Source organism: Pseudorca crassidens, chromosome 8 (genome assembly GCF_039906515.1).
Source record: "Pseudorca crassidens isolate mPseCra1 chromosome 8, mPseCra1.hap1, whole genome shotgun sequence".
NCBI classification, from domain to species: Eukaryota; Metazoa; Chordata; class Mammalia; order Artiodactyla; family Delphinidae; genus Pseudorca; species Pseudorca crassidens.
Genome location: NC_090303.1, coordinates 89,414,519 through 89,427,600, shown reverse-complemented (window position 1 = coordinate 89,427,600; position 13,082 = coordinate 89,414,519). Strand labels below are relative to the sequence as shown.

The following is a 13,082-nucleotide window of genomic DNA, read 5'->3' as shown; positions in this document are numbered from 1 at the left end:
AGCTTTTGTTAGGACAAGTGCAAGGTCTGAGGCATCTGCCCCTCTCCATCTGGGTGATTGTGGTTCCTCCCATTCTTTCAACTTCACTTCCCTAAGTTTGAACAAAGCCGGCCTCCAGCGCCCTCTGCTGGTGAGTGGCCAGAGGACAGGAGCAAGTCGGCCAGGTGCCGGCCTGGAACCTAGGGTTCACACCATCCGCGTGTGTCCACAGCCCGGCCCTTTGCTCCCTGGCTGGGGTGGGACCTTGAAGAGGCAGATGCCCTCATGGGGTGGAGAGGAACAAGAAAATGACTCCGTTCTCCCACTTGCATTTCCACCTGAGGCGGTGGGATTTCAGGCCTGGACCTCGGGCTCTGACACTTGACAGGGGCAGTTTGTCACCAAGCTGCTCAGAATAGTTGTTGCAGAGGCTCCAGCCCAGATCCGGGGTGCAGGTCTGCTGTGGGAGTGCTCCCAGTTACCTACTTTTGGAAAATCATGAAGAGATTGGTACTAAAGCTTTGGCTCCGATCTGCTGGGAGTTGGGAGGAAAGCAGGGAGGTGTTTATGTGGCTCAATTATGAGATAACACCAGAGACTTAGTGATAAGTAGTCACTTACACATTGTTACCCATTTCCACCTGGTAATCCTCCTTCAGATGAACAAACTCAAGACTTTTCCATTTATAATTTTTCCCATCTTCTGCATTGAATGAGCAACCTTATTGATCTCTCCCAGTGATTCTGTAGGACATTTAAAAAGTGGTCATGTGTTTCATTTGAGTGAGAGAATTCATTGTTTAGCTTTTCCTCTCTCCATCTCGAAGTTTCTGTCTTACTGCCCATTCTCTCCTCTCAATACGGTCTCCACAGTTTGCTGAAATGTCTTTAAGGTTTGTAGAAAACACTTGAAGAGCTGTCTCTTCTCTCATTTCCTTTATGCTCTGGGTTGGATACCTGTCTCCCTCTTGTTTTGAGCTTGGCTCACAGCTGATGTGACTGAGGCTCCACCAGGAGGGATTGAGGTGGGGCTTCCACATCACTTTGAAGCTGCCTAAAAACACAAAACCAAAACACCATTAACCTCTGACCTTTTGAAATTAGCAAGTACGATTTGTGCAGCGGGCCACCCTGTCCCCTCCTGGCCTATCTCTCTCTGACCTCCACCCCATCCTGAGTGCTTGTCAGCATGCATTCATCCTGGTGTTCCTCCCTGTCCCACTTCCTCACCCCTCCAAGATGAGCTCTCATCCTCCAATAACGCATGTCAAAACTTAAATTCAGGGCTTCCCTGGTGGCGCAGTGGTTGAGAGTCTGCCTGCCGATGCAGGGGACGCAGGTTCGTGCCCTGGTCCGGGAAGATCCCACATGCCGCGGAGCGGCTGGGCCCGTGAGCCATGGCCGCTGAGCCTGCGCGTCCGGAGCCTGTGCTCCACAACGGGAGAGGCCACAACAGTGAGAGGCCCGCGTACTGCAAAAAAAACAAAAACAAAAACTTAAATTCAGGGACTCCCCTGGTGGCTCAGTGGTTAAGAATCTGCCTGCCAATGCCAGGGACACCGGTTCGAGCCCTTGTCTTGACCTCTAGGAAAATCGCACATGCTGCGGAGCAACTAAGCCCGTGCGCCACAACTACTGAGCCTGCGCTCTAGAGCCTGCGAGCCACAACTACTGAAGCCCGCGCACCTACAGCCCGTGCTCCGCGACAGGAGAAGCCACCACAATGAGAAGCCCGCGCACCACAATGAAGAGTAGCCCCGGCTCGCCACAACTAGAGAAAGCCCACGTGCAGCAATGAAGAGCCAACACAGCCAAAAAAAAAAAAAATTCACATCTTCACAATACCTGCTTGACATCTACCCGAGAATGCCAGCAAGACTCCTCCACTAGCTTGGGCAAGGGCAACTAGATGAAAACCATCAAGCCAGTCCAGCCTCAGGCCCCCAAGCCTGCGCAGGTGTAGCCTGGCTCTGGGCTGGGCTGCACGAGAACAGTGAGGTGCGTTCCCCTCGTCCTTGGGACCTGTGTGCGCTTGCCTGCTTCTGCTCCAAGACCTCAGACTCCCTGAACTCAGCATTCAAAATGCTTCAGGAGCTGATTCCCACCCATTCAAATCCCACAGCTGGGGTTTCTCATCCCTATTTGGCCTTTCACACAGTTTTTTATGTTTTTTATGCAGATGGGTTTCCTGCTCCTCAGACCCCATTTTTCGGTTGGCTATGGGAGAAGGTTTTTGAGAAAAAGGTGGAGGGAGTGGTTCTCATGATGGCAAGTGTTCTCTGTTCCTTTATTAAAACAAAATGATGCATCTCCACCCATCAGACTTGGATTTGTCCTGGCTCACAGACCGTGGGAGCGGAGGACCCTAGAGGTCAGTGATTTTGGAACCTTTAGGGAATCAGAGGAGAAGCAAGTCCTGCCTGGAAGGGTTGGCCTCCTGAAGAGGCTGGAGGCAGAGCCCAGGTTCAGCCCGCAGCTAAATTACCCCAATGCACAGCAGGTTGGTTTTGTGACTTGAAATCACTGATTTACTCCTTAAGCCTTGATTGATTTAAACTTTGCTGGACCAGCCTACTTCCCTAGGATTGAAGATTAGTATGGGGTGAAAATGCTTTGCAGAAACCAAAGGCACACACAGTTGGAAGTGAGAACTCCTGGCTCTGGATTCTCCAAACTCTGGATCACACTCCCCTATCCTGCACCTGTAGCATATGGAGAGTAATTATTCTATTATTAGCTGATTTGTTGTAAGTCACATTTCAAATGGCTGTCTTGATAATTTTGCATTTTGGGGGGTAGATGGTTGGTTCTGATCATCCTTTTGCCTCAAAATGTGGTAGAAGTTTCACCATCTGCACTTGTCCTTGTGTTTTTAGTGATGTGTGCCACCTGGGTTTTTTTTTGTCTGTCTTTTAAGCTACTTCAACCTGTGTGATTCTAAGTTAAACTAGATGCTAACTCCACGTGTAAACTGCAGTGCTCAGCATCAGGCTGAAAGCAAAGCAGTGAGGACATCTGGGCAGCCTTGTGGAGCAGCCCTGTTCACAGAACACCTCTGGCCAATTTGAAATGTAAACAGAATCTTTAATTTCCCTTCCTGCAGCCGGGGGGTGGGGGGCTCACCTTGCACCCCCCTTGCCTGGGAGTGCACGCCTCCAGCAGGGAGCACTGCGCCTCTGCCCTTCCCCAGCAGAGCTTTCAAAAATGCAGATCCCCTCCCCCTAATTTCTGGTGGGGGGCGAGGGCTGGGAATTGACACTTTAACAGAGTCTATCCAGCAAGCCTCAAATGGAGCCACGTTTGGGGACTGTTAAAGAAAAAATATTGTTGAAAATTATTTATGACACTTGTTAAAGACAAGTAAGGCAAACTTTATTCAAGGGGGCTACTCAGTAGGGTTTTGCAGTGGGGGCGAAGTTGTGCTCAACTCCCAATACAAAGAAAAGTGGCAGGGTGGGGGGGGTCGGTGGATGGATGATTATTAACAGGAAACATAGGAGTAAGAGGGGATTCTGGCTAAATTGACCTAACAGGATTCTTCCTGAGGGCGGCCGGGTGATTAGACACCACCTGGAAGATGGTGGCGGGTGATGATCAGATGCGGGGGATGGGTGGACTTTGGTTAGATCAACTTAGCAGTATTCTTGCTAAAAATGGACAATTTGGAGATGCACACGGAAGTCCAAAAGGCAGGGCCTAGCTGAGAAGAGTTCAGAGAGGAGCCCGACCTGGATGTGGTCAAGGAGAGACTGTCAGGACCCGGGACAGCGGGGCCGGCGTCTCCCATCAGCTGGGGAGTCAGGGCTCTACAGCCGAGGGCGCAGACAACGCGATCTGCCGACAGGGGCCGCGCCAGGGCCTCCGCGCCCGCGGGCGGCCGGAAGCCGGAAGTGCGGGGATGCGGCCGAGCCGGGGGAAGGGTCACGGTGCGCGCGGGGTCGGGTCACGGTGCGCGCGGGGTCGGAGCCCGGCCGGCCGGGCTCCGAGTTCCCTACTACCGCCCAGAGTCAGACTCCCGGACCCGCCCCGGAAGCCAAGAAGGGGGCGCGGGCCCGGAGGCAGGAAGGCTTGCTGGAGGAGCGCCGGGGACGCGGGCGGTGCTGTTGCCGGTGAGGCTCCGCGTGGTTGCCGCGCGTCCCACCTCGCCCTCCTCCTACAGGTCGGCACCGGTCTGGTCGCGCCAGGACGGCGCGGGGTCCCCGAGGGCTGCGGCGGCTGAGAATCGGGAGCTCTGGGCTGGGCACGCGCCCGCGGGGCCGCGCCGGGGCGTCCCAGGCCCTCATCCACCCCCAGCCGGCGGAGTCTGGAGGACCCGGGTGCGTGTCCCGGCCGGCCATTTCAAACTTTTTTGTGACTTTGTGCATACTGCTCAGTCTCAGTTCCTTATCTGTTAAATACGCTTCAGCATATCTACCTCACGGTCAAATCAGTGTATGCACCGACCGCCGCGCTGTTTGTGCCGGGCGGTTAGCGGTGCTCGTTAGATGTGGGAATGAGTATTAGCACCGCTTGAATTTAGGCAGAAGGCGCCCGCAGCTGCCTTCAGGGTTAACTGCTAAGTGGAGGGTGGAGCCCTGCACCCTTTGAGACACAGGGTCGGGGCTGAGCTTTAGGAGGAGGGGCTGAGGTGGAAGGAATCCAGTGCGGGTGGGGAGAGGCCCGGTAAGGTGAGACACTCCCCCCAGCCCGGCGCCCCAGCTTCTGGATTCCTGACCCTACTGCTGGCTGAAATCTGACGGGTCAGAAGTATCTTTGGTGTAAGGGAGTGGGTGTTGGCCGGTGAAACCTCATTGTGAATCAAAATGGCCTTGGAATTTCTTATAACCGCTCCCAGAAGAGGGAATGAGAAGTCTGTGGTTGGGAGAAACAGGGGAGAGATCTTGGAGAGGTGTCTTAAGGGTAGGGTAGTCTGGACACCCTGGGGACCGTGAGCCTCTGCGGTGGAGAGGAGCAGGGGCACCTCCCTCCCTCTTTCCTCCTGGGAGGGTGTTCATGCCACTCCTCCCGTGTGGAATGGCTCAGTGCAGAGGCTCCTGGAGGCGTTGGGCCTGGCTGCCGGTGGGGTCCCTGGGCCCTGCGTGGAGGGCTGCTTCTCCCTGAGCCCCTCGCCTGCCCCTTCATGCCCTGTGAACAGCACATCTGCGTCTCCTGGGCCCTGCCCTGACCAGTAATTTCGGCTGATGCCTGGGAGTATTCTCGCTGATTAGAATTCACTGGTCTTTGTTCTTCTTTGTAGGAATTAAAGCTGGACTCCCATTCAGGACAAACAGACCTATAATTCCTGGTGTGATGAGAGAGTGGGATTTGCTGTCCTGAAGTCATTAAGCTTGGGCCCTGGTTCCTCTTCATGAGAGACTAGGGAGATGGAAGACTTAAAATCTGAGAATAAAAAAAGGGTGCTTCCCGCATGGATGACAGCCCAGGTGGCTGAAAAGAGGACGGTGCAGGTGAAGACCCCCAAGAGGAGAACAGCCACGGTGCCAGTGGCTGCAGCAAGGTGGGGCAGCTTCTGGTCCTCCTGGGGAATTAGGACAGGGGGAGGGATTTGGGACATCACAGTTGCCGGGGCCCACTCTTCCCGTGTTGGCAGAATGGTGAGGTGGGGTGTTTCAGTCCACAGACCTCTCATCAGCTCTCGGGGGGTGCACAGGAAGTGAGCTGTGCCCTCCCAGACTGGCACCGGCTTCTGCCTCTCTTGGTGAATCTCCACCGCCAGACCCTCACTTGTCAGCTCCTGGATAGCGGCTCCCCCTCTCGGGTCACACACACCAGCCAAGCTCTCAGACGCCAGTTGTCCAAATTGCCAGTCTCTTCTCTTGCCACAGAAATTGTGACCATCCACTGGGCAAGATGAGTGATGAGGTGGTCCCGACTCCTTGCGGGTAGATCTTCAGGGACAGGTGGACAAGCTGCAGGTTACTGTGCCGGCCTGAGATCAGAGGCCGTGGGGTGGGTTAGTTGAATGGTGGTAATGGCGGGGGTTTCTGGGCTGCCACGGAGGGGATGTCCCTGCCCTCTCCCCTCGTGGTCCCAGGCGCTCACTGTCCCTCTCTGCCCTTCCCTTTCTAAGTTTTCTTCATTGGCCAGCCGCGATTTCTGGTCTGTGCCGCCCTCCTTTACTGTGTTCATGCACTGCGGTGGGAGGGGGGTGGGTTGTGTCTTGGCTTGTTCGATCTGCTCGCATCCACCGTGTGTGTGAGTTTGACTCTCAGAAGCCGGCCATCGTGCCCTGTTTCCAGATCCTCAGGGGAGCTGGTGGAGGCTGGGAAGCCCCACACTGTTGCCCCGAGAACCCCCTGTGCCAGTCACTGGTTACAAGGATGCAGAAGCCACGTTGGTGCCCTGCGGAAGCTGCTGCTCTCAGGGTGGGCAGGCCCTGAGATGCAGCTCTTGCTCTCATTCTCTCCTCCTGGTGATTCCGTGCCATCTCTAGCTTTGTGCTTTTCTTTCAGACTTCCTGCCATGAGGACTGTGTACTGCATGAATGAAGCTGAAATCGTAGACGTTGCTCTGGGGATCCTGATTGAGGTAAAGTCAGCTGTGTCTTTTCTTATGACCAGAAACTCTTGGTGGGCAGAAACTAGACCAGGGCCTGGTTCATGCTAATAAAACAGGAGCCCTGCCTGCTGGGGTGGCCAGGAGCCCACTCATCCGCAGCCCGCTCCCTGGTTGGTGGGCACCCGCTTGGGGCTGGAGACCTGGGAGGGCGCAGCTGTGCGAGGGAGGGCAGCCCTCTCTGTTTGGGTGACTTTGTGCTGGTGGCGTGTGGACGGGACAGAAGTCGTTAACTGCTCATGTTCTCTGGAGGGTCTCAGTCAGGCGAGGTGACTTCTGAGCGCCGTACGGAGCACCACGCCGCTGAGTGTCTTGGCTTCCGGAAGCGAATGATAACTGTCCCACTTTAGAGTTGTACTTGATAGTTGGTAGTACTTGATAGTACTTGATAGTTGCTCAGGGACTTTTATATATTCCTATGGCATTTATTCCTTGCAATAACCTGCTGATAGATATTATTATTAGTTACAATAAGTGATTTGGTGCCAGTAAGGGAGAGGCTAAGACCCGCACTCGGGGTTCGTCTCCTGTGCTTCTTGCATTCTGTCACCCCGCCTTTCCACGTACATTTATTCTAGTTTTCTTTCCTGTGGCGCTATTCCTCAGGCCCCTGCCGCTGCTCTCCCAAGCTGGTCTCTACTTCTGCACTATCTGAGAAGGGGTGGCGGGGAGGGGAGGGGTCGGGTGAAGGGAGGGAGGGGCCATCTGTGATTTGGGGGCAGGGCCTGACTCGTCCGGTGCTGGCTTCACAGTTGCTTCTGGGCATGTTCTGCGTCACCGACAGATAAACCAGCACGTTAGGGAAGTAAACCCCCGTCTGTTTTGCCTGCCATTGCTTCTACTCAGCAGGGCCGAAAACAGGAAAAGCCGTTGGAACAGCTGCCTCTGGCAGGCGCTGATAAGCCAGAGCAGTCCCCAGCCAGCTCAGCGCCGCCGTCCCCGAGTCCCCGCGGGAGCAGAAGTGAGGACAGCGAGGACGAGGACTGTGGGGAAGACGGCCCTCCTCCGGGGCCTGCGGGTTCTGACTCGGCCTGCGGCAGAGAACTCGAGGAGGACCAGGACGCGCTAAAATACGTCAGAGAGATATTTTTCAGCTAAGGGACAAACTTCCAGGACTTTCTGCCCAGAGTGGCTGAAGGAAGCGGGGTTTCCCTCTTGGCCTGGGCGCTGCCCTCAGACTGTCATGGCTTCTGCTCCCAGCTTTGCGCCTCTCTGGGCTGCACAGATTCACCTTGGGAAGTGAGGAATCAGAATGAGCTCCCGTTAGAGATCCTCCCTGCACTGTGCTCTCTCCTTGCTCAGAGGGTCTGGGATCCCCACAGTCTGTTGTGTTCAGTTACCTGGTTCCAGGGAGATGAGGTTGTGGTGGTCAATTTACTGGAACCAAAGAGTCAACTTAATAATGTTTAAAGAAAAACAAGTATGGCTGCTAAGTACACTGGAATTCCTACTGTTTGGCCTCCCTAAGGAGGAAGCCTATTTTAAAAATAGCCTTCATCACGAGGCATTCGATCAGTCTGTGAGCCCCTGCTCATCCAGCCCTGAACCAGACATCCTGCCACAGTGCTGGGCTCCGTCCAGGAACCTGAGGCTCAGCGTACAGATTGGGAAGCCTCCTGACCAATCAGGCCTCCTCCCCCCGAGCTGCCACCTTTCTTCCACTTGGTGGCCTCGGCCTTGGTCCCTGGACAGTCGGAAAGCAAGAGTGGGACAGGAACCCAAAGGAGACACCAAGGACAAGACATCACACTAGAGTCCGTGTTTCTGCTTCTGTATTCAGTGTGGCTTTTGACAGGCATAGGATGAGGCAATCACGTGCTGTACAGGATTTCAATATATAGGTGCTGAAAAATACACAAAGTTCCCCAGTGCGTGAGTTGTGCTTGTATCCTTTCTGGGCCCGGGGTGAGAGGTGAGGGGATGCAGCATTCACGTGGATGTGGAACCGTTCAGTCCTGTTCACCTTCCTCTCCTGACCAGGGACCCGGTGTCTTCGGCTCCTGAACTCCCAGGTCACGTGCTGGGAGGGATCTGCCCGCTGACTCCCTGCTCTGTCGGGCTTCAGGGAGCCTTCAGGGAGCCTTCAGGGAGCCGGGAGCCTTTTCAGGGGAACCGTCAAAGCCACCAAGGCTGCTCTTTGTGCCCATGTGTTCTGTCTTCGGTGAATCCCTCAGGTTATTCCTGGGCCTTTGGGAGCGTTGTCAGAGGTGAGGGGCTCATCGCGTTCTACCCGCCTTGGATGGAGATGGGGAGCCTGCCAGGCAGGGCCCCCAGGGACCCTGAGGTGTTTCTTCATAAACCCTCACTGGGTTCCAGTCTGGCGTTTGGCAACTTGTACTGGAAATCTGGCCCCATGACAGGAAGCCTTATCTCCCCATTGTTCTGAGGATAAAGTAAGAATGGCTTGCTCAGATCAGTTAGTTAAAGCAGGAATTCTTGTGACAATGAGCTGTGTGGTTTTAGGGTGACCTTGGGAACCTTAAAAGTCCCAAAGGACGCACAACCCTACACTAAGTGGCCGAGGGAGCCCTGGCCGCCCTTGCTGCCTGTCCTTGATGTCGGGTGCCCTACTCCCTCCGTGGTGGGTCCCGTCTGCTAGTCTTGAGATCAGCATTAGCTATGAAGCAGGATGGCCGAGAAGACACAGCAGCCCGTGAATCCTCTGGCACCTTCTCTGAGCATAGTTCAAACAGAACTCTTGCAATCACGTAAGCCTTGAGAGCTAGCAGCTCTCAAGTTCTTGTCCTTTGCCCTCTGAGGGAACACGACTGTGGCCATAAGCAAGAGGATGAGTAAGCCCTGGGCAACACCCAGAGCTAGAAACCCAGGCCCCAGGAGGGAGAGCCGGAGCCACTTCCATGTGTAGGTGAGGAAGAGGCCCAGGCCGCTGGCCAGCAGCATGGAGGACGTGGCCAGGAAGCCCACGGCCAGCTGCCACTCTCCCTCGTTACTGTTGCACCAGGCCAGGAGGAGAGGCAGGGGCACGAAGAGGGTGAGGACCAGGGCCCCGTACACGCCAAGCCTGGCCAGGGCCAGGCCAACTCGAGGCACCCCCAGGGCCTCCAGCTCAGGGAACTGGTGACACTGTAGGGCTCCAGTGCCCTCGTTCCAAAGACAGAAGTTGTAGAAGCCAATTCTGAGGTTGGGCAAGTCGATAAGGTTGCTGGCCTTCCAGAGGAGAGCAAAGAACAGCAGGAAGATCACTGTGACTGTGAGTGTCATGATTCCCAGGAACAGCAGTTGGTTACTCCGCCTTGACCTTAGGACGGGCATCTTCTCCTGCGCTTCGCAGGGCGCCTTCCTGGGTACCTGCAGGAAGTCACGCCGTGAGTGTCCATTTCTCCCTGTCTCCCTCCCAGTTTCTTCTCAAGCTCCTGCTCTCCCTTCTGGAATTCCATAAAAACCTGTGGCAAACTCCCTTTAAGACAGCCAAACTAAAACCAAGACATCTGGGGTAACCTCCAGGCAGGCTCCACGGGCTAAGTCCTCAGCTGCCTCTCTGGGTTGAGATCAGGAGGAAGGGCCCTCCTGGCAGCTTTGAGGGCGGGAAATATCATAACTGAATGACCTTTGGCCTGAGACTTTGCTGAATCTGATTTTTCCTTAGGATTAATATCTAAAACTGCAATCACTGGGTCAAGGGTAGCAATATTTTTTAGTGATTTTACTGCATTTTGCCAAATTGATCTACAGGAAACTTGCCTTCTCTAGTCCCTCCATAGTATATAGTATCGATATATATAGGATGTACCTTCGTCATCTTTTTGGAAAAATGTTTTCACTAAGTTTTTAATCAGAAGGACTTCTCCAAATTGGCCTCTCAAACAGTAATCTGCATACTATGCCTTCATATTTGTAAATTTGCCAATATGGAACAAAACAGCCATTTCCATCCTGAAGTGCCTAGGAGCACAGGGCCAGAACACAGAGTGGTATCCTGCAGTGCACCCGGCCAGGGCTGCCCGTGGTGTGGGCAGTGCAGGGAGTGGTGGCCAGTGGTGGCCCTGGAGATCAATTTCTGGAGGGACCCCTTGAGAGGTGCAGCCCCTCACCTTTCCCAGAGCTGGCTGGAGGGTCTGCCTGACCACTCCCACACTTGTCCTGCGCGTGGAAAAACAAAGCGTGGTGAGAGGGGGCAGGATGTGGAACAGACTGAGGGGGAGGGCAGCGTCAGGCCATGCAGACTGCTACAGCAAATTACCGCGGACTGGGTGGCTCGTCAGCAACAGAGATTTCTTCCTCAGTTCAGGCGGCAAGTCCAAAATCAAGGCACCGGCCGATTCGGAGTGTGGTAAGGGCTCAGCTTTTTGCTGTGTCCTCACATGGTGGAAGGGACCAGGAACTCTCTGGGGCCTCTTTTTTAAGGGCACCGATCCCATTCTAATCACCTCCCAAAGGCCCCACTTACAAATACTGTCTCGTTGGGGGTTAGGTTTCAACATACGAACTTTGGGGGGACACAGATGTTCAGTCTGCAGTAGGTGGCTGATGAGAATAAAGATTTATCAGTGACTCCTTTGGCAGAGACAGAAAGATTTACCAGGTATAAGAAGAGTGTGTTTAGTCCACGGTATTAGATTGGTACGGTAAGTTTTAACCGGTGCAGCCCACGGGATGGGAAAAATTCCCAACAGGAACATAGTTTGCACGGTTTTACATATTAACAAATGTTTGTAAAAGCCTGTATCTCCATTTTTAATGCATTTAGGTATTTCGGGGTGTAGGATGGATTTCCAGGACTGGAATCCGGATTTACACCATGGTGCAGTGGGAAATGAGATTTGACTTGCCTCCATGGTCCAGGTTGGGAGTTGGGGTGCCTTTGTGTAAATGCTCCCTCTTACTTCTCCTATTTCAAGCCTGTTACACTTGGGCTAAAAAAATATATATATATTAAGCTTAATGCAAAAAGATTCCTGGGGCTTCTCAGAGGAGACTGCCTGAGCCATGTCAATCAGCAGCTCCCCAGGCACCCAGGGCCTTTGTTTCTGACTTCCTCTTCTCTCTCGAGGTTTTCAACAGAGAGTGAGACAAAATAAATTGGAGCTAGGAAGCCCATGAGCAGGCGTGTGGAGAAGGTGGTAGTCCCTGATTTACTTCCTCTCACCCCTTTATGCACATAGAATTCAGTCCCAACTCCTATGCCTGGTACGTGAGGCTCACCACCATCTGGTATGGCTTAGAACTTGAACTTGGGTTCTCCAGTGAGGCCCAGCTCCCTTTGGTCTTCCCCCCTTGCTTTGCTCAGTCCAGCACCTGCCCACTGTCCCCGTTCCTGACTGCCCACCCGCTCAGGCACTCCACCTCCTCAAGTCCTACCCTGTTCTCTGCCTCTCTGAGTCCTACTAATTTTTCACCAGCTTTCTCAGACTGCTTCAGCCCACACTCTGCTATAGCTGAAGGCCAAGATTATGCTCCCACTCGCTGTTTTATCCCAGAATGGTGCGTGATACGCAGTAGGAACTCTTTTTTTTTTTTTTTTGAATGAAAATGACATGTAGCGCCCTTTAGGTCCTGCATGTACTTATCTAACAAGACGGCAAAGCTTCTTGAGGTGAGGGGCCGTGTTTTACGTCTCATATATACTCAGTGCTGGGATGGCTCCTCCGTGCTTCCTGTTGGGATGTGGACAGAGAGGTTAGGGGCTAGTCCTAGCTTCTTTTTTCTAAACACTTCCCAGTAAAACGATATGGTTATTTGGTTGGAAAACCCTAGGGTACTCTGCTCTGCCTTCCTAAGAGCTTACCCTGTTTTGTTTTGTTTTGGCTTTTAACAATCCTAGTATTCATGTTCTCACCACAATGAGCTTTTTAGTTCCCTTTAGATGATAAGCCTGAGCTTCCTTCAGAGGGCAGAAGGGGACACTGCTGAGTCACTGTTGCTATTTTTAGGTGAAGTTTTCCTGTTTATAATAAAGTAATGCATCGTGGTTGTAGAAAACTAGAAAAATGCACGAAAGTATGGAGACAAGACTAAAAATCGTCTATAATTTCAAGGTTGTAGAAGTAACCAGTCAACGACACATTTCCTTCTATAATGTTGTTTTACATAGTTGGGACCACGTAAATATATGTGCTTGTATCCCGCTTTGTAAACATCATTATAGCATTAATATTTCCTTTTGTCACTAGAAGTGTTTCCTAAACAATATTTTTAACGGCTGCGTTAGCTGTTCTATTGTGTATGGTTTATATATTCTGTCTTACGATGTTGTTTTATAATATTAAAAATAATGCCAGGGTGACTATGTTTGTGGGTCAGTTTATCCTTCCACCAGCAGCTTAAGAGAGTACTTATCTCATCTCATCCTCCCAGATTGAATTTTCTTGTCTTTTCATCTTTGATAATGAAAAACGACACAGCATTGCTGTACTGTTTCTTTTTAATGAGCAAGGTTTAACGTTTTTTAAGTGTTTGTTTACCGTCTCTGTTTTCTTCTCTTGGGAGTGCTGTCATTTCCTTTTTTTTTTTTCTTTCTATCATTTTCAGTTTTGGTTTCTGTTTGGTTTCTGTATATGAGCTCTTTATAAATAAAGGCTGCTAGCCTT

General features: G+C 52.7%; 2 protein-coding genes across 15 annotated transcripts in view; one reads left to right on the top strand and one right to left on the bottom strand.

Moving 5' to 3' along the window:
* The first annotated feature begins 3,460 nt into the window (after window positions 1–3,460).
* The window catches only part of CYREN (cell cycle regulator of NHEJ), a 104,394-nt gene continuing 94,772 nt past the window's right edge, over window positions 3,461–13,082 (top strand). For 5 of the 14 annotated variants that reach the window (XM_067747080.1, XM_067747091.1, XM_067747088.1 and 2 more), the window contains exons 1-2: window positions 3,461–4,088; window positions 6,432–6,507. In XM_067747080.1, coding sequence (XP_067603181.1) covers window positions 3,712–4,088; window positions 6,432–6,507 — 453 coding nt within the window. In that variant the 5' untranslated portion in view covers window positions 3,461–3,711. Of the gene's footprint in view, window positions 4,296–5,215; window positions 5,477–6,431; window positions 6,508–7,380; window positions 9,845–13,082 lie in introns of those variants that run through there. The other 9 variants (XM_067747090.1, XM_067747081.1, XM_067747093.1 and 6 more) reach the window with 8 other exon arrangements.
* Window positions 8,290–9,807, bottom strand: TMEM140 (transmembrane protein 140). Its single transcript, XM_067747095.1, has one exon. It carries the CDS (start codon window positions 9,805–9,807, stop codon window positions 9,220–9,222), a length of 588 nt encoding a protein of 195 aa, XP_067603196.1. The 3' UTR covers window positions 8,290–9,219.

Bases quoted from the DNA above. Each gene is read 5' to 3' on its own strand.
- TMEM140 (XM_067747095.1), bottom strand. From the start codon at position 9,807: ATGCCCGTCCTAAGGTCAAGGCGGAGTAACCAACTGCTGTTCCTGGGA.